Here is a 24,328-nt window from a genome sequence, read left to right as displayed (position 1 = left end):
AGGGAAGATAGCTGAGAACTGGGCCCAGGAAAAGCCTGCAGCACCTGTCCTGAGAACGCCGCCGTTGGCCCCCGACAGCCCAGCCACCGTGAGCATTTCTAGGCTGTGCGCGCACGCCTGGCTCTCCACCCATCCTTGCCCTCCCTTGCAGACACATCCTCGCCCGCCCAGCTGGCTCTGCTTCTCTGCCCCGCCAGGGTCTCCTGGGAGGTGGCGTTGCTCAATTCGCACAACCTTACTAGACCTCTTGCTCCGGGGACGCCTCCTCCTTGTTCTCAGCCACTCGGTCTTCCCTACTCTGGCTACGTCAAAGGATCTCTCTCACTACCTCTTCCCATCTCTCTTTCCCTTTCTTTCACTGCAATCCCCAACTCTAAAAGGCAGTGCTATGGGTCTGAACTCCAACGCCACAGCTGAGTGACCTTGGAAAACTCTCCTAGCCTCTCTGAGCTTCAGTGTTTTTATTTGTAAAGTGAGTCTTAGATTAACACTCCTCTTGCTTCCTAGGGTTATGAGGATTAGGTGAGATGGCGTTTAAAATGAAAGCACTCTATCGGATGAAAATAGCTCTTTACCTGCCAGGCATTTTTATTAGGGTTTAGCTTTCGCCCCGATTTACTACTGTCTGTTGCAGGAACTCCATCTGTGACACGCTCTCTCATTGACGTCGGGCTAGTTCTTCTCCCCGCTGGGGCTCTGTTGTGCCTCGGGTTTAATGGATGTCACTCTCCTTATCGCAGCAAACACTCGCGCCCGGCTGAAGGCACTGGCCCGGATGGGGTGGGGGATGGGAGTGATTGGAGGGTCTTGCTATGAGGAATCCGAGGGGAATTTCAGGCTAGGCCCACTACACCGGCTCGCATGCAGGCTTTGCAGGCACCGCCGTGCTTCTGGCTGGAAGTTGAACCCCGAGGGCAGGATAAACGCTGAGGAGTTTGAGAACACGGCAGCGCCTGAATCTGCGATTCAGACCTGGAGAAAAAGTGTCTGATTCCCTTCGCCTTCGCCTGCTCCAGATCCGAGACGTCCGAGGGAAGGGTTAATGAGGGGCATGTTGGGAAGAGGGGGCAGGGGATGAGACCCGAGGCGCACTATTGTCTTGCCGACTCCCCGGTCCCACTGAAGAGCGGCCATGCCAGCCCGACCATCTAGTCAAATACTATTTTTCACCCAATTAATTCCTGAACTCTTCCGCGACCCCATTTCATGCCAGTTTATTTTAAGCTGCCACTCAGCTGGAGACCCGCCAAGAAATTATGAGATGTGTTGGTCCCAGATGTCTCTGTGTTCCCTTTCCCAGCCGCTGTGGTCGCCCTTCGAGTCTGCGGGGCGGAAACCAAGGGACAGGGCCTGCGGGTGGGTGTTGGGCAACTCGAGGAGCCGGGCCTGGCCCTTTGCACCTGTGGTCAGCCCTGTTCCACTCCGACCCCGCCTTGGCGGCTACCCCATCGTGGTCGCTGGGAGCCGCGGGTGGGGCGCTGGGTGCGTGGCCTCTCAGAGACACTGTTCTGTACCTGAGGTCGGAGCAGGAAGGGACTGTGATGGGGTCTCGGGGGGCACGAGTCTCCCCGTCGGCCCAAAGATCTGGCTCTTAGCTCCTTTCGGGAAAGAGCTTTTTAATGAGGCGCACTGGCGAAGACCTGCCCCTACCCTCCCCAGAAAACCTTTGCCCTCGACCGGGTGCCGGACTGTCGAGCCTCACTGATCGCACGTCTCTTGGTTTCTAGCGTATGACACCTGGTGCGGCGTGGCCCACGGATGCACCAGAAAACTGGGGCTGAAGATCTGTGGTAAGTGAAAGGGCCGGCTGGGGCCCCAAAGGGGCTGCGAGGCGAGCGGGCTTTGCGGGTTTGGGAGAGTGGGACGTACGCGGAAGGGAATCCTGGCTCTTGGGTCTGTTTTCTAGTGTCTACAGCCCCTACGCCAGACAGAGAAGCTCCTCTACTGGCCTTGACCTTCCTCTGCCCTCTCCTGACGTGCCCCCCGAGGGACCTTTTCCGATGGGGGACCCTGGGCTACTTGAGACCTCGGAGCTCCCCTAGCTGGGCGCGAGCACAGCGCCCCCGCGCGACAGCCCCATTCATCTTGCCCGGCGCTTTGGCTGTTCTGACCCAGGCACTCTGCCTACGCGACGCGAAGGCGGCATAAAAAGGGTCCGGGTTTACTGGAGAGCAGGCCCAAGGCGAGACATCCGCCTTAGACGGTGGCTGGCGCGTCGTATTCCTTCCCTCTCCACCATCGCGCGTTGAAAGTGGCTCCCTCAGCTGGATATTTTTGCCCGAGATGTCAAAACGGATTCAGATTTCGTTCTTTGAGGCCTTGGAGGCCAAGAGAATGGATTGCCTGCAGCCCTCGGTGGCCTACCTGGAGGAGGTGTGGGCGGTGCAAGCTAGAGGGTTTGAGGAGCTTGCCCTTGAAGGAGAGGAGGGAAGGGAAAGGGGGCAGAGGGGGCGTGGGGCCGCAAGACGGAAAGTGGGTATCGGGCACGATTTGCTAGAGAGGAAGGAAAATAGATCTGGGAGCTGGACGGGAGAAAGAACTGCTCTCCGGAGACGTAAGGATCTAAAATGAAAACGCCCAAGGGCTGTAATTTTTTTTTTTTTTAAGGAAAAAGGGAGATTTGTTCGAAGGGACACAGCTGAGTGGCTCCGGCTGAACAATGAGAACTTGCTTTCCTTGCTACATTTCACCGTCTAAAATTTCTAGCCTTATCGGGCCAGAAAATACGGACGTCCCCGGTCAGGGGGTGGAGAGGCGGGGTAAGATTAACGAGGGGCTTATTAAAAGGTCATCCGTCAGCTGCTGCGCGCTGGAGATAGTGGCGGCGCAGGCGTAGGCACGCCCGCTCGGCCCCTGGAGCGCCCGAGAGTGGGCCGGCGAGCCGGTGGCCTCCGGGCCTGATCTTCCCAGCTGCCCTGCAACCCGGGGCCCCAGGGAGGCGAGAGTTTGTGGCCGGAGCGAGAGGAGTTACTTGGCAGCTTTTGGGAGTCACCCTCCCTTCCCCGCCTTGCGGCGCGGCGCCCTCCTTGCGTTTCTGGGGCTCTGTCCCCTTGATCCCAGAAGCAGCTTTACGGTGAGGAAGGGTTGCTCGACTCCAGGACCTAGCCGTTTTGCAGGGAAAGCCCAGCCCTGCGGCGGGGAGGCCCGGGGGTTTGGCCCTCTCCCCAGCACGCGAGGCCCGCGGGGCGAGGCCTGGGCCGCGTCCCCGCGCGGGGGCAGCTGGCGGCAGTCGAGCTTTGTTCTATAAATAGCCCCCTTCTCCCAGCCGCCATTCCCGGCTTAATGGCCCATTTCGCGCCAGGTCCCTTCGGCGGCCGTGGCGCTCGGCTTCAGCAGCCGTCATTGTCATGCAGCCGGGCAAGCAGAACTGAGCAAGCCCTGGGCGCCCGCCACGGTCGAGGACAGGGTCGGGGGAGGCTTGGGGTGAGGGCTGCTTTCCTCGCGGTCCTAGGCCTGCCTAACCAGCGGCCTTGATCCATCCCCATCCCCGCTTCCCGGCCTCGGACCTGGGCGGTGCCCCCTGCTGCCCCGACTGCAGACCCTCAGGGTCGGGGGAGAAGAGAAGGTGTAAACGCCGCTTCGGGGACACACCCGAAGTGACCCGAAAAGGTAAAGGGGCAGGAGTATCCCCGGGTCCGGGAATAGATGTCCAGGCACAGGGGTACGGGAATTGGGGAGTAGAGGTTTGCATTAGCTTCCCCTGAGGGAGAGCTCTTGGGCATTTGGGGGCTACCATCCTCAGGGAGTTGCTTCTCTGTTTTTACCCACCTCCCCAACATTAATTTCAGGAAAGCTGAAACACCTGTGACAGGAGAGGGCTGGTAGTGTGTTGAGGGGAAATTGCCTTCTGCTAATACACATGCTTTGGGGGCCACAGGTTAGGAGGATTTACAATAGGTTTGATTCTGAAAGGAAACAAAACAACAGGAGGATTTGTTTTCCATACTTTGCGCCAACTCTGGCTTTCCATTTTAGTCTAGTTACCGGAGGCAAAGTGCAGTCTTTGGTTTTGACTTGAATCCACACACCCCTCCCCTGCCCCACACACAGATTCCCCGACTCCCTTCATCCCAGACCTTCACGGGCTTGAAAGGTGCCCTCTTGACCTGACACTCTCCAGGTTGGTTTGACCTTTCACCTTAAGAGAGTTGAGGGACTAATGGTCATCTTCTCACTTCCAGATCCATTGCCCTGGGGGACCCATCCATTGCCCTTGCCAAGATTCCACCCCACCCCCTCTCCTACCCCCTCTCCTGGATCCTCCCCCCGCCCCCCGAAGACAAAGCTGCAAGGAAGGCCCCTGGTCTCACCAGTGTAACCCTTAGCTCCGGAGGCAGAATCCTGTGGGAAAGCAGTCAGCCAGAAGACACCCAGGGTCTTGCCAAGAGGTAGAGAGCCAGGTGGCTACAGGCATGATAGCATGACCTAAATCGAAGGAGATGCAGGGAGCCCTAAGTTCTGGCTCTGGGCTCTGCTAACTTCCCAGTGTGTCCTTGGGCCTCAATCACTTCTGTATTCAGAGGTCCCAGACTGGCTGCTAGTTACAGCCCCCTGAGCTGTTTTATTTAGCCCATGCAGTGTGTGTGTTTGTGTGTTTAATTTTGTGTCAGTCACCAACTTTTAAATATACATTTCAAATATTCTGTATTTATTATGGCTTCTCTTGAAATTAAAAAAAAAAGTTTGAGGTGGGGGAGAGATCTGGCAGGGTACTTATAGCCCAGAAAAATCAGGAAAAGAGCCCCTTCCTCTAGGGAGATGCAACTCCATGCTACAGCTTGGTGAGAGACAGCAAGGGGGTTGGGCTTCAAGCCTCACTTGCCCCCTTGGCCAGGTGCCCTTATGCCAGGCTCAGTTTGAAACCCCACTTGGAAACAACCAGCTTGAACCAGGTGCTCTAGTTCCTCACACCTCCCCCCCCCCCACAGGGCTGAGTAGGCCTTTGAGTTTGGGGGCAGCTGTGAGGACCAGCCGCAGGATCGCCCCTCGGCTCATAGGTGGAAGCTAGCCAGGGTGCTACGACCAGGACAAAGCTCACCGCAGCTTCGGCTCCCCTCCACTTGCCTCTTTGCCTCTTAAGAATGTTCAGCTAAGTTACCTTAAACTAGGTCCTTATAGCTGAGGTATAGAGCAAAAGGGAGTACAGTCTGCTTTAGTCTCAGGGACCTCTGCTTCCAGGACCCCTTGCTAGCCAGGGAGGTCATCAAAGCACTGACCTCAATGTCATCCACCACCTCATTATCCTTGGAGAAGCATACGAACTTCCAGAGCCTCTCAGAGCCCAGAGAGGCCCGGCTCCTTGACCTTATTTTTGAGGCTCCCAATATTTTAGAAAACAAATACCTTCCAAAAAAGTGATATTCCAAAAATAATATCCATTAAGTGTTTATATTAGCAAATGGTTTTTAACACAAATTATAATGCAATATAAGTGTGCTTTGCATAGGATAGTTACAAGATGTATAGAAAACACTAATTCCTTGTGCACTCCAGGAAGTGTGGTCCAGGAATGGGATGCAGGTTTAAAGTGTCGTGATTGGCATCTTTCATTCCTATCAGGACACCTCTGGGAATGCCTGTGAGAAGAACTCCTTTGGAGATAATATCCAAAGCCCAAATGCAGGTCCTAGGTCCTTTCCCACCTAGGAAAGGAGTTGCTAAGGGGTTTCAAGGCAGAGACTTTCCCAGGGAGTGAGTCAAAACCAACCAGGGGTCAGAGACCTAAAGAGCAGGAGTTCAGCTAGGCAAGACCTCACCTCCATTAGGGCATGTGGACTTGGTCTTTTCAGCCTGCCTGAAACAAATTCCACTGCTGCCTGTTTGGGTGGAGGGGGGCAGTCTCACTCAGGATGCAGGTGATACTGCATCCCTCTGGCAAATAAGTGCTAGCTTCTCATTTTGGACTCTGGGGATTTGGAGGAGGAATTCAGAAAGTAGGAGCAGAGGTGAAGGGGAGGATGCACCCCCCATCTTTATATCCAAGTGTGGAGCTCTATTATAGTGTATTTCCCCCCTTCTGATGTCCTTTAGAGCTTTAGTGATAAGTTTTAAAGGTGCTGAGAACAATGAAAGGCCTGGTGCCTCTGCCTTCCTATTCTTCCCTCCAAAAATAGACCCTGCTTCTGTGTGTGGGAGGATTCTAATCACTGCAACTTTCCCCCTGCACCCCTCCTTCCTCCACCCCTCAACACTGAATTGCAGTCCTGGGGAAGTAAAGCTGAATTCCCCAGATTAACTTGCCTCTCGTGGAACCTCCCGGGACTTTCCTCCAAGCCTGCCTTGTGACGTATGTGACTCCCCAAGGATCTTGGTGTCTACAAATACAGCTTTGGGGTCACCAAGAAGCTTAGAACTTTCTTCGTCTTTTCAGGGTGTTGCATTTCAGACTAAGATTGAGGCTGAATTGGAGGAGATGCTGAGGGAAGGAGCGGGTCCGCGGGTCCCGAGCACCAGAAGGGACAGGTGGAGGTACTGAGAGAGGAAGTGTGCTCCTGGTTGGCAGAGCCTCAGCCCTTTCAGCTCAGCCTTCTTCTGGGTTTGCCACTGGTAGTGTTTGCACTGCTCAACTCAGGCAGGAGAGATTTCCACTCCTTCTGAGGGGCAGGGAGGAGGTGCTTTGACTCCCACCCTGGGCTCAGAGTTCATCTCTGTGGAGTTCTTGGATGGCTGTCTAGCTTTATTACATTGTTGGTCACCATCTGCCAGTCTGCAAGCTCCTGGAGAAGAGGGGATCTGTCTCATTTATCTTTATCTGTCCCTGGTCCTAAATGCTCAGTAAAGTCCTTTTCCACAATAGGTGCTCAATAAGTGTTTATGGAATTAAATGTCACCACACATAAGATTTTAGGCTTTCTTGTCTCTTTCTCCAGTACCTTTATTTAAGGAGAGGGTGTGGTACAGGGAAAGCTGCCCTTCAGTTTTGGGTGAGAAAAATTAAACTTACATTCAACCCTGGTAGCATTTACCTGGAGTCCAAGGAAAGCATCTTCCCCAATCCTCAGTGCTGGTCTCACCCCCTCCTCCCTCTGGTTGCACAGCCCATAAACCCAGAGCTGGCAGCATCCTCTCCGTTTGTGTCCCTTCCCTTAAAACCCTATCCTGGGGCTGGTTACTGGAGTGGAAGCTGTCCAATTGACTTAATTCTGCATTCACTGTCATGTTGAGAGAGGAGAATGGGCTTCACTTACTGTTTTTCTCTCTTGCATGACTGGGTCTGTGCCACTGATGACACTTGGTACTGCCCCCTCCCCGCCTGGAGGCGAGCAGTGCCAGAGCCCTTACATATAAAACAGACACTCGGCTTCTATTCGGGATAAGTGAGAACCCTGCTTGGAGAGTCGACCTGGGCCAGCAGCAGACCCTCCGAGGCTGGGAGTTTGGTGCCCTTCCTCTGACCCAGCTTCTTGTGCTACAGGCTTCTTGCAAAGGACCAACAGCCTGGAAGAGAAGAGCAGGCTTGTGAGCGCCTTCAAGGAGAGGCAGTCCTCCAAGAATCTGCTTTCCTGTGAAAACAGCGACAGGGATGGCCGCTTCCAGCGCACAGAGACTGACTTCTCCAACCTGTTTGCTCGAGGTAGTCCCCACCCCCAGCCCTAGTGCTATCCAGTAGGTTGCTTATTGGAGTTTCTTTACTTTTTCATGAAACCTTGCTTCTTTTACAAAAAAAGCCATTATTCTCTCTGAACCATCATGAAACTGCTTTCCCAACATTTGAATATACTATACTCCCTCCTTCCCTATTGCCCAGGTCTCCATCATTTGAAAGCTGGATGAGGGCAATCCGTAAAACAGCCAACTCTAAAGATACTTGCAGGGACGAATACACAGTCAGAGAATCTCAGAATCCAAAGAAATCTTTCATATAAGAAAATCCAGCTATTCCCTCCATAGCATTTATCCTCCAAGGGTGGTGCCCACAACAGCAAAAGCACCCTGTAGGAAGCTGTGTAGCTGGGCCTCATGACCAAGTGCTGTCCTGAAGGTCATTTTCCTTTTGAAGATTTTTCACTCATTACCGCTGCCCCTACAACAACGGTCTCAGGAGGTGCTTTCCCAGTCTTTCCTGACCAGCACAAAGGTAAACCCACCCCCCTCCCCCTTCCGTGAACCCCCCACAAGCCATGGAGGCCAAACCAGAACAGTAAACAAGATTCACTAAACCTTGGAGAGATAATCCAAAGAATAGACACAGAGCATCATATACAGCCAGTCTGTTCTTGAGCTATGGCTGACAACTTCCGTTGGGGCCCCCTACAGCTTCCCCCGCTGGCTACCCCCGAGCCTGACTCTACCTAACACAGACCAGAACCCAGAGTCACCTTCTGGCATCCCAGAGGCCAAGCCCTAAAAGGTAAGGTCAAGAGAGGGGCAGGAGTTCCCTCTCCCACCTTCCTGAGCCCCACTTTCCAGTTCTAGTTTTCTGTCCAAGGACAACATAAAGAACCATCCCCTTCGGTGTGACCTCAGCCTCTACCCACAGAAGCCTCACCCGCCACCAGCAACAGATCAAGCACATCATAACACCAAACCGAAAGCCCAGTATCTGAGCCAGATGTACAGAGACACACCTGGTACTAGGGGAGCAAGACAGATGCCCCGTCCATCACATGCCTGACAGGTGCCCAAATGGATAACTGCAGGGGAGGCTGCTCGTGACTTCTCAAAGCGTTTCAATTAAGAGCAGCCTAACTATCAGAAACTCTGTGAACCCCCAGAGAATATATGCAGCGCTTCTGTGTATACGCCGATGTGCATTGCTCTGGGGAGATGGTACATCAGATTCTCAACGCGTGCATATCCTGGAAGAAAATCAGTCCTGTAAAGATACGGATATTAGGGAGTTCTAAGCTGACTGAGGAAATCCGGATAGGAGTCAGGCGATAACCCCTCATGGGCTTCCCCCCACCAGATCTGCTTCCGGCTAAGAATGGGGAGGAGCAAACTGTGCAGTTCCTGCTGGAGGTGGTAGACATACTCCTCAACTACGTCCGCAAGACATTCGATCGCTCCACCAAGGTGCTGGACTTCCACCACCCCCACCAGCTGCTGGAAGGCATGGAGGGCTTCAACCTGGAACTCTCTGACCACCCTGAGTCCCTGGAGCAGATCCTGGTTGACTGCAGAGACACCCTGAAATATGGCGTCCGCACAGGTAAGGGTGAGAGCCAGGTGGACACGCAGTGGCAATCTTGGCCTGCGTCAGACCTTTGCCAATTGCCAGGATGTCAAAGTCGTGTTGAAGGAGAAACACAAACCGGGGTGAAGGAAGGCAGCAAAGCACTCCATGACCTCAGAACCACCAGACGCAGTGACAAAATCCAATCATTATTTATTGTTGTAAAAATAGATTTAAAAGATACAGATACATGGTGCTGTGTCAAGTTCTGTATAAAGAGTTTTAATTCTTGGTTTGAGGCTATTCACAACCTAAAGAGAGCAGAATGATCCATTCTCTACTTCTCCCACTTCCATTTTCACGCCTACTTCATTCTGATAAATCCGACCCTTGCCTGTCCCTGAAACTGGGGAGAATTGGGCCCATTTCCTTTTCTTTCTGTACTAGTTTCCTAGGGCTGCCACAACCGATTACCACAAACTGGGTGACTTAAGACAACAGAAATTTATTATCTCACAGTTCTGGAGGCTAAACGTTCAAAATCAAGGTGTCTGCAGGGCCATGCTCTCTCTGAAGACTCTTGGGAAGGAGCCATCCTTGCCTCTTCCAGCTTCTGATGGTTGTGGGAATTCCTTGGCATTCCTTGGCTTGTAGATGCATCCCTCCAATCTTTGCCTTCATCTTCACCTGACGTTTTCCAAGAGTCTGTGTCCAGGTTTCTCTCCTCTTTGGATTAATGCCTACCCTAATCCAGTATGGCCTCATCTCAACTTGTTTACATCCACAAAGACCCTATTTCCAAAGAAAGTCACAGCAATCGGGTTAACACTTGAACATATCTCTTACAGGACACAATTCAACCCCCCACACCCTCTATTTGCTAGGCCCAAAAGCCACACACTTACACACCCTTTGCATTCTACTCCATCCTCTGGAGTTCAGGTATTCTGAGGCACCAAATCCTCTCTCCAACAGGGAGCCCTGGAGGATGCCCTCTTGCCTCCTTTCCATGTTATAGGAACTCTCTCTACTCAGCAATCCTGGCCAAGTGGTTACTCTCCAGTTGCCTCAAGTTCAAGGACTTTTGGGATCTCTGTCTGGCTCTTTCTAAGCCTAGGAATCAAGCAGTGGTTTCTTCTCCCTACCGTCTTTCCCCACTGCAGTCTGGCTCTCCTGAGCCCTTGGGCAGACTGATGTACAGGAATTGGCAGTCCATAGCATGGTTGTCCCCACAGAGGAGCCCCTGAGGCCATGACTGGTAGCCTCACTCTTCCTAGTCATTTGAAGATATGACTGGGGAGGGTGTCGTGATAGGACTGAGTAAGGCTATTGGATGTCAAAAACAAGGGTTATAATGAAATAATGAGGCTGGCCAAAGAGGCATTTTTAAATAATGAATCCCAAACAGCTTTTAAAGTCTGCCAACACCACTGGTATAGGTGTAGCTTTCTTGAATCACTGCAAGATGGACAAGACTCAATTATATTACAAAGTCTGTGTTTGATTTTTAAAGAAAAACACGCTCATCAATTTAGTTACATCTCACCTTGGTCTGATGGCTAATCTGTTCCTGGTGGAGATCAAGTTGTTATTTGGCTAGGGAAAAAAACAGAGTTCTCTGTGTATGTTTTAGCTTGACCAGCTTTGGTCCACTATTTTTATTTTGTCAGTTCACGCCACAAACACTTTATCAGAGAGATGAGACCACGTACGTTTATCACGAAGCTCAGAATAGTGTTGCCCCTCAAAGAAAAATACATGGATTTGTCATAATAGCAACTCATATCGCCTACAAAACTGAAGTATCACATGGTCAGAGAAGCATGGACTCTTACTAGAGTCGAGTGTGTGAATCCAATTAGATACTTAGCCTGGAGCCATTCATCCCTGTTCTTCAGAGCAGCTTCTAGAAGCAGATATTTGCATTTGTAGAGTTCATAGTCTTCAGGCAATGTGAAACCTGCATCACAGGGTGTTGACCCTGGCAAAGTGTACTGTTGCTTTCATGGGAAAACACATTTCCTAGTTGCTGGTGTGTAGTTTAGATGTAGTTACTGGAGCAATAGAGTAAACCCACAGGTATTCTGCAATGGAAGTGGAAGATATTTCTTAAGAGTATTAATGCACAGCCAGAATAATGAATAGGGTTTTAGAATGAAAACATACTGATCTGGGAAGCATCTGTGGAGGGATGATGATGGCCTTTGGAAATTTCCCTACAAATTAACAAAGACTTCTGAAAAAGGAACCAATGTATATACATTCTCCAAGAACTCAGAGAAACGCTAGTCAGCCCTCAGTCACAGTAGACATGCTGACTTCCTTAGTTTTCCTGTTTTGAACTTTTTATCATGGAAATTTTAAACTTATACAAAAATAAAACAGTGTAATGAACCCTATATACCCAACACCCAGCTTCAGCTATTAGTAGCTCTTGCCAGTGTTGTTTCACCTGACACCCCACCCACTCCCCTCTCTTCTATAGTATATGGAAGCAAATCTCCAGCATAATATTATTTCATTCATAAATATTTTTTATCCTCAAGGACTCAAAAAAAAACATATTATCATTGGTACATCCAAAAAAATTTATAATTTTTTAATATCACATAGTGTTCAAATTTCCAGTTGTCTCATGAATGTCATAAATGTTTTATTTTGTTACAGTTTGAGTCAAGATCCACAAAAGTCCCCCACATTGCAATTGCTTAATATGTCTCTTAATCAATAAATTTCTTCCTGCATCTCTTTTTTTTTTTGAAGCTTATTTGTTCAAAAATTTTACTTTAAAAAATTACTCTTTCTTTCTCTCCAACCTGACTCTAAGCCATGTGCTGCTCAGTACCACGTCTATCATCTGTTAGTATTTTTGTTGACTATAGACAGTTGAAATTGAAATTTAAACTAGGTCATTTTGTTGCTTGATAGAAATTCTGGTATGAGATTTTGGGGACATTAAGCCATAGCCATAAGAGGAAAGTAAGGTTTGGGGGGACTTTGTGTCCTTTTATATTTTAATAGACCATGAGATACTGTTTCACTTTTGTTTGAGGGTATTTGTGTCAGTCTGTCTGTCTGTCCGTGTCCATCTTTTGTCTCTGCTATGCGATGTGATTTTGATACATTGTCAAATGGTGTGATTGCATTTATTTATCATTCAATCTTGTCTTAAAATGAAATGTTTGTTGTTAAAAGTTTTCAAATGGGTATTTTGTGTGTGTGTGTGTGTGCGTGTATATATATATACACACACACACGTGTATGTTTATATATATGTACATACATATTTATATTTAAATGGACTTCAACAAAATTAGTTACGTTGTAGGAGATCTCATAGATTTTGTTGGCACTGAGCCGAGTAGAGCAAAATGGACCAGTTTAAGCTATTTAGAGTACTCTACATGAATATCTGGAATCTGGCCTTGAATTTACACCAAGCTTACTGTTTATGCTTCTTTTATTCTTTCTAAAGATCAGTATTATTTTTCGAGGACTCTTGAGGTGCGGGGATCTATATATTCTGCTCTAAGAAGTCCTAGTCTAGATGTTCTGAATGAGTCCTCATCGCAAGGAGGGAAGGATATACTTCCTCAGAGAGGGGACTTAGACCAGGAACATTCCAACATTAGCTCTCTGACAGTTATTTCAGAGGCAAAAGCAATTTCCTCTGGAAACACAGCAGTCAGCACATCTTTCTAACACCAGTTCTCTGTCACACACCCCTAGATAATGTATTGCGTTGGCGCCTTTGTGTCAGCCAAGCCAAGCCTGCTGTATGGGGTTGAGTTTTTCTGTGAACGCCAAGTTGGCCAAAATTTGGCAATAATCCTGAATTTGCTGAGAACAAAGCCTGATAAAGCATAGAGTAGGTTGAAAAGGACTTTTGAGTTACATAATAATAAAAATTATTTTATCAACAACTCAATGAGTGGATGAGGCTGTGTCTGCCCCTGTTTCACAGAGCAGATGCCAGGTCATCTCAGCAATACATCTAGTGTAACAGTCACCTGACTATACGTGGGCAAAACACACCAATGCTTGGCATCGTATTTGACTGACACAGAGGCCCAGAGAGTGATGGCATGCCTCGGCATCAGCCTCAGAGCTGGCACTTACCCTGGGCTTGGTTCGGTTCACAGAGCCACTGACCCCTTCTGAGGCCTGCAGCCTCTCCTCCTCCCTCAGCATACCTTGATTTGGAGAATAAAAGCTTGAGGTGTTAAATTAAAAACTGAAATATTTATGGAGAAAAACAGGACCACCACATCCAGATTTGTATTTTAAAAAATACAACAGAGGAGCTCATCTGGAAATCAACGATACTGGACAGATTACTTGTTTTATGACATTGGATTTCTTTTACTTTAAAAGCATTATGCTTTAGAAACATGTAAGTTTGGGAGACATCTTCAATGTTAAAGGTTGGTATAGGGTGGGTCAACGTGCCCTTCCTTCAGTATTCTTGGGCAGCCCTATTAGACCATGGGGATAGAGGTCCCATCACTGTGGCCTAGTGGAGTGGACCTTTTGATTTGAAGACAGCTTGAAAAATCTGGATTTGCCTTGATGCTTGTCTGTTACTTACCTCTTTAGGTCATCCTCGATTTTTCAACCAGCTCTCCACTGGATTGGATATCATTGGTTTAGCTGGCGAATGGCTGACATCAACTGCCAATACCAATATGTAAGTCCCACATATTATTTCCACGTAAGCAAACATGATGTCTGAGTATGGCTTGTTGTATTAAAAGTCCAATTCCAATGGTTCTATAATAATTTTATTACAGTTTGCCCTAGTCATCTTTTCTCTTAAAATCTTTAGGTTTATCACAGTTCTGAGTTAAAGGTAGATACTTGATAAACTATTTTTTAATTGAATAATGCAGTTTAATAAGAGCATGGTCATAAGAAGTCATGACTCTAGCTTTCAAAGTTTAGTGTGAAACTTCATGTTAAAAGACTCCATATTTCTTAATGATGTATTTAAAGAGAACATGTTCTGGGGTATAATCTTGGTCCATTTTCCCACCCAAGCATATTGCTCCTTATTATTTAGGTCATATTTTCTTCATAATTAAAGAGGCCATAAAGCCACAAACCAATTTGATCAGCCTATTGTTCAACTAAAAATTCTAAAACAATTCATGTAGTGATATCCCTTTGAAAGGAATTATATATCCCTTTCAAAATAACTGTTTTTCTGAATGTGAAATTTTTTCATACTTGAGTAGGCAAAGCCTTTGTTTGTTTCTAAGTTCTTGTAAATTTATTTGAAACTGGCTCTAAGGTCCTGGCAGTAGGAGGGTTGTGTGTGCAAGTAATACCTGGGTAGTCTTCTGGTAATCACCCCACAGTTTCTTCGACACACAACGTGCCATCTTTGGAGACAAGGACAGGTTACAAGTTGATGGAGGGGCATCATAGCTTACTAAGTACTGTCTTTTCTTTCAACGCTAAGATAATGTTTTACCACTCTCTATGTATCCAGACAGTGGTACCACATTCTATGAAAGTGTCCAGAGGGAAATAATAAAACAAGGTTATCGCAATAAGTTAAAAATAACTACATAAGAATTATATGGGTTTTAGTCACTGTGGAAATATTTGGAAAATAACCGTACACTTTTTAGTTCATGGTAAAGTAGATTTGAAAAATGAATTTAGGTGAAAGGGTGGTATTATTTAAAATGAGAAATTCCATTTGACGTCAAGATAGAATGTAAGTTATTAAAGTTCAAGGTATTCTATTTTTCTTAAACTACTACCAGCCACAGAACCTGAAAGGGCATTTTAAACTTATATATTGATTTGTGTGTGTTCCAAAGCTGTTTAATGCTGTGACTCAAAATACTTAACTACATTCAGAAAAGTTTCTATTCATTAAGGCCTCCTACTTTGTTTGCTAATGTAAAACAACAACAACATTTAAAAAGCAAATGTGACAAGTGAAACCATTAGTGCTAAAAGATTAAATTGATTGAAGTCAAATGGTTTTCCTGCTCCCTGCTTGCAGGTCAAGGTTAACTTCACAGAATGTTCATGTTGGATCACTGAGGCTCTGAAGGGCTGGGAGGAATTCAGGTCAAAGATAACAATCACCTGTATGATCTCCTCAACAAAAAACTCCCCTTTGCAGTCTTTATGTTTATGGTTTGTGAGATAAAAATATATCAGCAAGCATAGACATCATAATATATTAATTATAACTTGAAAAAAGACAGTAATGTTTAACTGAAACATCTCACACTAAGGAATGATTTTAATTAGAAAGTACAGCTTTAAAAAAAAGCTTAACTATTTAGAAAATAAATGAGAAAAATAGAGTAAAAGGTACATACCCATTAAGGCCCAAGTACCCTTATTAATATAGGCACCAAATTCACCCAGTGTCTTTAAGTATGTATTCTGTAGGCCTCTCAGCTGTGATTTCCTAATATATATAGCTCAGTCTCAAGGTAAATAAAAGGAATTCACCCCGTTGAACTATTTATGACCACATATTCTCCTAAAAGACTTTTCTTTAACCAGGGAAATCTCACAAATTTTCCTTTTTTTTTTTTTTTGTATATGTTCATAAAATGAAAGTCCCTTACTCTTCCCTTACCTCAGCTCAGCCATATGAAACGCTAAAGTATTGTCCAACCATCTGAGGTCAAGGCCAGTCCAACTAAATGGCGCATAGTAATTGCAGCTGTACTGAACAGTGGATATTTATAAAATATGATCCGATTCCAACAGATCGATAGCAAAGGTTATTTAAAATACTGAAATAGTTTCTGTCAGTTCTAGAGACAAGGCATTGTCTGAAGAAGTAATAACTATAATCTAGAAATTGTTCTAAGCCAGTTCCCCTGGAAGCTCATGAAATGTGGCAGCACTGTCAGGAGCTTATGCAGAAATTTGCTCCCTTGTGACAAGTCCTTCTGCAGCTGGGAACAGTGTTCGTAGTAGGCCTGGGAAAGAATGGCAAAAGGATCTTTTTTGGCAGCGTAGGATTTAATTAGTGATACACTCGTTTTTTGGACCTGTACTTCATCGAGTTTGGATGGCACTGGTAATAGAGAATAATAACTACATTGCTCAGTATACTCTCCCTAAAAGAACTGTCCAATATTTTAATCCAAGTGGCAAAGTGTAAGGTATCTGATGGTTAGAATAGAAGGAACATTTATGCCCATGCTTTCACACCCACCTGTGCATTCAGCTTTGAGATATATTCTTCCAAGCTAGGACTCGGTGAAGATGCAAAGAAACCGTCACCAATGTGTAGTTGGCCGTGGCATGTACAGCTCTTTTCTTCCGAAACACGGGCACCGAGCAGGTGTAAACAACAGCCTGCCCTCAAGCACCTGACGATAATACATAATCCTAGTGGCAAGATCTATCACAGCCCTTTGTTATGAGGTTATGACTTCAAGTATCTAGCACTTTATTTTCATAGAAATTACACAGGAGAAATTTTCTATGGGGGTTATCAGTCATTTTACACTAGTAGGCAGGTTGTTACAGAGGAGCCTGCAGTAAGTAGTTCTCATTTGTCATAGAAAAGCAGCCGTGATGTAAAGGACATGGAATTCCAGCTTGGAAACATCCTACATGTGAGATCTTAAAACAACTCACTGAATTTCTCTGAACCCCAGTTTCTACTTCAGAAAAATGAAGAATAATTGTATCCACCTTACATAGTGATTCTGAAGACTAAAAAAGACACCAGTCTTAAGTGCCCAGTGTATACAAGGTACAATGCACACACCCAGGAAAGGCAGCCAACCCATAGGTCACTGTTGCCATTTGCAGCCCCTCCCTTCAACATCCCAGCTCTTTTGTTTCTGTCTCTCATCATCTCTGGACACCAAAGGGGCTCACTAAGCTCCCCCTCAGGTGTATTATCTTTTAAGGTAGAGATGGGCCACCCACCACATCCATAAGGAGGATAAAATCTAAGAGGAATGTCAAGTTAGAGAATCAACGTAGAAAATTATTTCTTCCTCTCATTAAAGAAGTTCTTGGTTTGGCAGTTACCAGGGATGCAGGATCCTTGTGCCTTCCTGGTTCATACTGAGGCATGTGGCTCTCATCTTCAAAGTTACTTCATGGTGCAAGCTAGCTGCTGGAGTTCCAGCCATCATTTATGTGTTCCAGATCTCAGGAAGGAATGCAGGCAGAGGGAGGAAGGAGGAAGGAAGGAAAGAAAGAAAAGAGGGAAGGAGGAAGGGCAAAAGGGAAACACACTCTTTCCTTCTAAGAAACCTTCTCAGAAGCTCCACAAGACATTTCTCATAGCATCTCTTTAGCTAGAACTTAATCCAATGGCCACACCTAGGGAGGCTAGAAAATACAGTCTTTGATCTGGATGAACTGCAACTCCAAATAAAATTGAATGAAGGAAGGGAAATTTTGATACTGGTTAGCAACCAGCAGATTCTGCCATCAGAGAAAATCAGCTTAACAATCAATTTGCCTCTGTTAATCCCACTGAGAAGGTGAGTTGAACTACTAAAACAGGGCTGACTCACTACTCTACTCAGAATATAAAAACTCTCCTTTAGTGTCATTCCCTGAATGTCACAATCATACTGTTTTTAAACCCTTACTTTCAATCCCATGTTCTTATGCTTCAACCCAGAGCTTTTAGCAGGTTTAGTTTCTTATCCTCCGATTCTGAAATGTCATCTTGTACTATGACTTTAGCATCAAACTAGCTTCTTCTGAATCCATATTTGACCTTTCATCTCTTGCCTTTATCCACTTTCATCTGTCACTTACGGAAGGGGTACCAAACCTGGAGTCCCAGTTGCAAGAGGAGACTCTCCTAAAAGTGTATATAAAATGATGTGCATATCCTCATTTTCTTCCTGGAGAGAGGGACCATAGCTTTCCTAGGAGGCCCAAAAGTGTCTGTGATCTCAATTAAGTTAAGAACCACTGCTCTAGGGTGAACTTCAAGGTCTTCTCTAAGGCTTTGGATGCAGGCAGACACCCAGTTGTAAACACGGCCGAGGATGAGAAGGCAAGTTCAGAGGAAGTGTCAGCAATGGGGGCACCACGTTAGCCCATGTGACAGGTCTGGCTGAGGATCAACAGCCATGGGGCAATCTACCAGCTTCTAGGAGAGGGTGTCAGGACTAAGGTCACGAATCAGAATAAGCTTGGTGTTAGCTGTAGGGTAACTGATCCTTCAGACCCAGGCAGGGACTGTCAAACAGGATGCAGCTAAGGCCAAGAGGCTGGATTCATCCTAGTAAGCTTCCTCCTCAAGGTTGGGAATTGTGTCTTATGACATCTTTGTCTCCTCAGTACGTAAAAAGCCATTTGGAAGAAAATAGTCATTCATTAAATATTTGTTGAACAGAACTGAAAGAAAGGTTTCAGAATCAGGAACCTGGTATAAGTAAGGAACCTGAGATAGATGAGATCAGATAATCTCACGATCAAACTCTCTAGACTCTTCCTCCTGATCCTGAAAGTAATAACCATATTCCTGGTAAGAAGACTAATTCATGCAAACCTGGGCCCTAAATTGATTCAAATCCTGAAGTGGACCAACCCTCTGGTCTTCAACCCCATCCTTTCTCCCTTCCCCATGTGGTTCCTGCACTGACTTGACTCTGGTCCAGCTTTCATCCAATCCTTGATAAGGTTCTGATATTATGGTGTATGATTCCATTGGTTCCTTGCCTTACCCTAGAGAGCCTTCTCGTTTGGTACTGTGAGACTTAAACACACATACTGCCACCAGTACCTCTTCACCATGCAAACATTTTTGCCATTCCAACATTTCCAACAATCAGTGGCACTGTTGATAACGCATTTGTTCAAGAATGGTTAGAACCACATCATGAGTTTGCCCCTTGGTACACTCAGCAGCACAGGCTAAACCAGGAACCCTTCTCTTCTTCTTCCTTTATCAGGCCATCAGACATGAGGGAGTGTTGGTTGCTACGGTGATGGGGCTCAGAGCAGAACCAAAGCATGATTGTGACCTCCAGAGGTGATGGTAACTGAACACATGATTTCCAAGGGTCTTCCTCCTAAATTTCAAGGTTCCTCCCAAGGAAAATGGACATATTCTTTTTGCAAACAAAATTCTTCTATGAGGAGATATATACCCTGAGGATCCTTCAGGATCTTTTTGTCCTCTTTTACCACCATGTGATTAATTTGATTATTTTTCTCCATGATTAAAATTTAGTACCTTCACCTGGGTCTTTGTACAACAATTGTTATTTCATCCTTGCAAATAGCTTTTCTAAATCATGAAGCCAGCAAAAATTCCCATTAATTCCCAGCATTGGCATTCAGCCTAAACACCCTAACCAGGGATGAAGTCTCCCCATATCACTTGGCTGAGTCAATCTAGGAATCTCCCTTCGGCGAGCATTGTCTGAGCCGAGCCCACAAACTCGAATGCTTAAGAAGGCCAAGCAAAAAGAAGAAAGACAAAGTCTCACAGTCAGTAAATATCTTTTTGTTTTCTGGTTTAATTTTCTGTAGATGGACCTTCTTTGATTTCTCTTAAGCCCTTTGCCTTGGTACCACGATTTTGTTTCAATGATTAGTCACCAGACTGTGTTTTGAATGGCTTTGAGAAGAGCATGGCTTGCTACTTTTAAATCAGTTAATTAGAAGACAAAGCTAACCTACCAGAATATCTTGATGCCCACAGTTAGCTGTGTATGCCAGTTGACATTCTTCTTGTTTTTTTGTAATTGGTAATTAGAAAATCATCACTTACAATTATTCTTGACAGATATCGACTTCAGAGAATTATAGAAGCATTGCTGTCCTTAGGGATTATCAGTAGAAAAACCATGTAGATAATTATATTGAGATCTTTAAAACCTAGGTCAATACTTCCAATTATCTTCATGGTTAGCTTTCAGGTATTTACATTGTTTTTAAAAGATAGACTTTTTGGGAATTCCCTGATGGTCCAGCGGTTAGGACTCCGTGCTTTCACTGCTGAGGGCGTGGGCTCAATCCCTGGTCGGGGAACTAAGATCCTGCAAGCCACCTACCTCGGCCAAAAAAAATTAAAATATAGACTTTGGCTCTGGGTTTTATAAATTCTACAAGTGTGAAGTTGGCAATCAGTTTTTTTAAATGTTGCAAACCACTTATATAGAATTTAGAATACATTTTTTAAATTAGCATTTGCATCATCCTATAATCTTAGAGGTGAAAGGGACCCAGAAAAATCATTTTCTTTCCTTCTATTTCTCTGGGTGGACCACACCTAAGACATTCCGTTGAGATGAAAGTCTGTTTTGTTGGTGAAGAATCACAGAGCAGGTACTTCCACCACCTCTCTCGGTAACCCAGGATGGTTTCTGACATTTTATGATTGATGACAGTGCATTTCCAGGAAATTAATTGTTTTAGTGGTTTTAAACATCTTTTATTCGAACCCAAGTCCAAATGCTAAACCAGTTATCTGTGTTCCCCAAATAAGTGGTTTGACTTCTTTATTTTCATTCTTTTTCTCACCACCTTTCCAGGTTTACATATGAAATTGCACCAGTGTTTGTCCTCATGGAGCAAATAACACTTAAGAAGATGAGAGAGATAATTGGATGGTCAAGTAAAGATGGTGATGGGATATTTTCTCCTGGTAGGTTTCTGTTCTCTTTCCCCGGCTCTCCTCAAGGTTTGCAGTATGGATCCTTGGGATCCATGAGAACACTAAACACAAAGTGAGTTTGTAGAAGAATAACAAGTTTTTCAATAGTCCTGCCTTCTTATCTTTGTCAGAGTGAAGGCTAGCAAGAATGCTACATTCTATGTGTACTAACCAACAAAGGCTGTGCCTAAACCTGTACTAACTGACAAAGGCTGTGTCTAAATCATGCTAAACAGCTCTGGTCTGTCGATAGCAGTTTGATTAAGGTGGGGATCAGAGAATCAAGACCTTATCAGTGGACAGATCAATTTTGGCCAAAAGAGTATATCTACTTTAAATCTCTAGTTCAATATAGATACAATAAGAATCTTTAAAACAGGGACAGATAATCTTGTAGAAAGGAGGGAGTTTGGAGTGGTGTCAGAGACAGTGTGACTGTGTACAAAGGGAAGAGAAAAAATAAAAATTGCAATTGTTCAGGCAATTGAATCAGTCCATGAATTTGCCTGTTTGTCAGGTAACTGATGCAAACATGACTGTTTGTGTTGGCCAGACGTACCTGGTTACCTCAGTTCTCCTTGCATCTTGATTTAAGTAAACACGAGTTTGGTTTTATTTTAATACACTTGGAGTTCTTCTAAATGACTCAATAACTCAGTTGGGCTGTTCTTTGAGGAGAGTATCCAGGCAATGTCACTGTTCCCTTCCATAGGCTCTATTACTCTCTCTTCCTCTGTCTTTCTGACTCAGAGAAAAGATTCATCTTTGTTCAGTAAATAGATTGAGTAGAAAATGGAAGCAGGAGGGTTGTAACTCACCTATCTCTTTGCAGCCGCTGCTTCTGCCACCCCTTATATTCCTGTCTAGGCTTCGAGGTGGGACAGGCACCAGAGTACGTGAATCACCTCCAGCCAAATTGCCTAAATGGCTTTGGTAATAAGTGTAATTATTTGTATCTCCAGGGCAAAGGGACCAGAGGGAAGCCCTGGCAATAGGGAAGCCAGCAAAACCTATCACGATATTGTCCTTCCCCTTTCTGACCTCCCTTGTCTCTTGAGACACCACGTCAGCCTTTTTTGGTAGAAACAGTAATGAGGAAGTCCCAACAGCTCCCAATGTGTCTGCTTGCCGATAGGGGGAGCCATATCCAACATGTACAGCATCATGGCGGCTCGCTACAAGTACTTCCCGGAAGTTAAGACAAAGGGCATGGCAGCCGTACCCAAGCTGGTCCTCTTCACCTCAGAACACGTGAGTTGGGTGCTCTTGCACATGGATTGTGGTGTTTTCCAAGGGACTGTCTAACATCTAACCTCCAGCCTCTGTTGCAGAGTCACTATTCCATAAAGAAAGCTGGGGCTGCACTTGGCTTTGGAACCGACAATGTGATTTTGATAAAGTGCAATGAAAGGTAGGCAGGGGAGAGTGAATATTAGGTTCTTGATGTATTAAATGTGCTCATCTGTTAAATTTGTTTTATTGTGCTTAAGGACTGACTCAATACAGTGTGCCAAGCTGCTAATGGTCTGTTGAAAATATCTGATTAAATTACTTTTTGCTGCTGTAGAAGTTTTTTTCCATGTGCAATCTCACTGATTGTTCATTTTAATTTCTCTCCTTTTACAATAATTACAGGGGGAAGATAATTCCAGCTGATTTAGAGGCAAAAATTCTTGGAGCCAAGCAAAAGGTATGTACTCTACGGTGCATCTAAATTCTGGTGAATATCGATTTTTTAAAATACCTTCTTTCTGCCCTAGACAATAAAAGTGTTTGATAATATAAGAGATAATTTTATTGTGTTTCTAAAATTCTTTTCTCAGATGTTTACTTATTTTCAACTTGTGTGATGACATGGCTTTAAAGCTGTGTCTACACAATATCAATTTTTTTTGAAAAGTGGAAAATTCAGTCATTAAACCACTTGTTCTGTCTTCACTGTGCTAAATGACTAGTTTGATGTACTTCAATAAATCCACTATCCGCGTCTCATGAAGATGCAGCCTAATTGAGGTTTTCACTTGCTACTTGTTAAGTGTAATCTCATTTTAACAAGTATCATTTAAGGTTAGGATTCTATTTAGCAAACTGCTTGCATGCCCTGGCAGTTGGCCCATGATACTTGGTGAATCCAGCCTCAATAAATTCTCTTAAACAGAAAAAATCGCATAGAACAGATATATGCACGAGGCACTGCCAAGTAGCTGTCAGGCCATTTACCAACTCATTGTTGTTTTGGTTACATTCTTGTACCTCCTTCTCTAACTATGGTTGTCTGCCGGGTCTCAGCAGAGGAGACAGAAATGTCGCTAGGACTGAGCAGGGAGCAGAGGAGGAGCTCCTAGAACTCATAGACTTCCCCAACCCTGTCTGAGCTCTATTACTTCACTTTCTCATTTATTTCTTGTTCACACCAAAATTTTACTGTATCTACTCTTAGGGAAACTGTGTATAGACCTGTTTTCAATAACCAAACAATGCTTCAGTATTATTCCTTCAGTATTATTATTACCTCCATACACTTAGAACAGCACAGCTTCTAAAATGTAGAATGTCCAGATGACACTCAGATACCTGCCCATCACTCCACTTATTACTCTTTCCTGCTTTATTGTTTGCCATAGAACTTATCACTACTAAACATGCTATTTATTTTGCTTATTTAATTTTGTTGACTGTCAGTCACTCCCGACGAGAATGCGAACTCCACAAGGACAGAAATATTCGTCTTTTGTGCTCACTGCTGTATTCCCAGCATCCACAACAGGGCCTGGCACATGAAAGTCTTCAAAACTATTTGTTGAATAAATGAAGGAATGAGTGAATGAGGTAACAGAGAATAGTCCCAGATATAGTATCTGGTAACACACCAGCTTAGCTGATCTCTGCTGGAAATAAATGCTACAGTAATTCTTCTCCTTCATGTGGAAAGGAGGGAGGTTAGAAAGACTAATCAGCTTGTCCCTCTTGCCTTATAGGGATACATTCCTCTGTATGTCAATGCAACTGCCGGCACGACTGTTTATGGCGCTTTTGATCCCATACAGGAGATTGCAGATATATGTGAGAAATACAACCTCTGGCTGCATGTCGATGTAAGCGCTGTAACTCAGAGTGGCCTGGTCCCGTCGGGGGGGCGGGGGTGGAAGCAGCTCTGCTTTATAATTTGCCTCCAGCTTCTCCCATTGCCTCTCTCCCCACTACATTTCTCTGGCCCCTAGCAGGCCATTCATGACAGGTGCACACCACACGCCTGTCCATCCTCTGGGGCTCACCCAGTCCTTACTGGCCAATTGCTGTCATCTGTGATTCATCCTAGAATTTCATCTCTGTCACTTTCCTGGAAAGCTTTTGTCTGAACAAATGTTTAAGAGTGAAGGACAACTGATTTCGGAGGGAAAAGATGTAAGATACAACGTATAGAAAGTGGCCATGAGTCTGAATCTGAGCACTCAGCTATCTGCCTTCAGTCCAGCCATCTATGACACTTTTCTTCCAAAAAAAAAAAAAAAAAGGAGAAAAGAAGAAAGAAAGAAATGCATACTGGTACATGTAGGAAAAATAAGGCAGCATATGGAAGGTGTTATCAA

General features: G+C 45.3%; 1 protein-coding gene across 2 annotated transcripts in view; it reads left to right on the top strand.

The window, feature by feature from the left end:
- The window catches only part of GAD1 (glutamate decarboxylase 1), a 40,452-nt gene that overhangs the window by 3,609 nt on the left and 12,515 nt on the right, over positions 1-24,328 (top strand). Inside the window, exons 3-11 of one of the 2 annotated variants that reach the window (XM_032637330.1) lie at positions 1,728-1,790; positions 7,415-7,573; positions 8,909-9,151; positions 13,712-13,802; positions 20,617-20,729; positions 21,874-21,989; positions 22,070-22,149; positions 22,374-22,428; positions 23,717-23,833. In XM_032637330.1, coding sequence (XP_032493221.1) covers positions 1,728-1,790; positions 7,415-7,573; positions 8,909-9,151; positions 13,712-13,802; positions 20,617-20,729; positions 21,874-21,989; positions 22,070-22,149; positions 22,374-22,428; positions 23,717-23,833 — 1,037 coding nt within the window. Of the gene's footprint in view, positions 1-1,727; positions 1,791-7,414; positions 7,574-8,908; positions 9,152-13,711; positions 13,803-19,029; positions 19,213-20,616; positions 20,730-21,873; positions 21,990-22,069; positions 22,150-22,373; positions 22,429-23,716; positions 23,834-24,328 lie in introns of those variants that run through there. The other variant, XM_032637331.1, reaches the window with a different exon arrangement.

This window comes from Phocoena sinus, chromosome 7 (assembly GCF_008692025.1).
Source record: "Phocoena sinus isolate mPhoSin1 chromosome 7, mPhoSin1.pri, whole genome shotgun sequence".
NCBI lineage: Eukaryota > Metazoa > Chordata > Mammalia > Artiodactyla > Phocoenidae > Phocoena > Phocoena sinus.
This window is presented reverse-complemented; position numbering and strand designations above follow the sequence as displayed.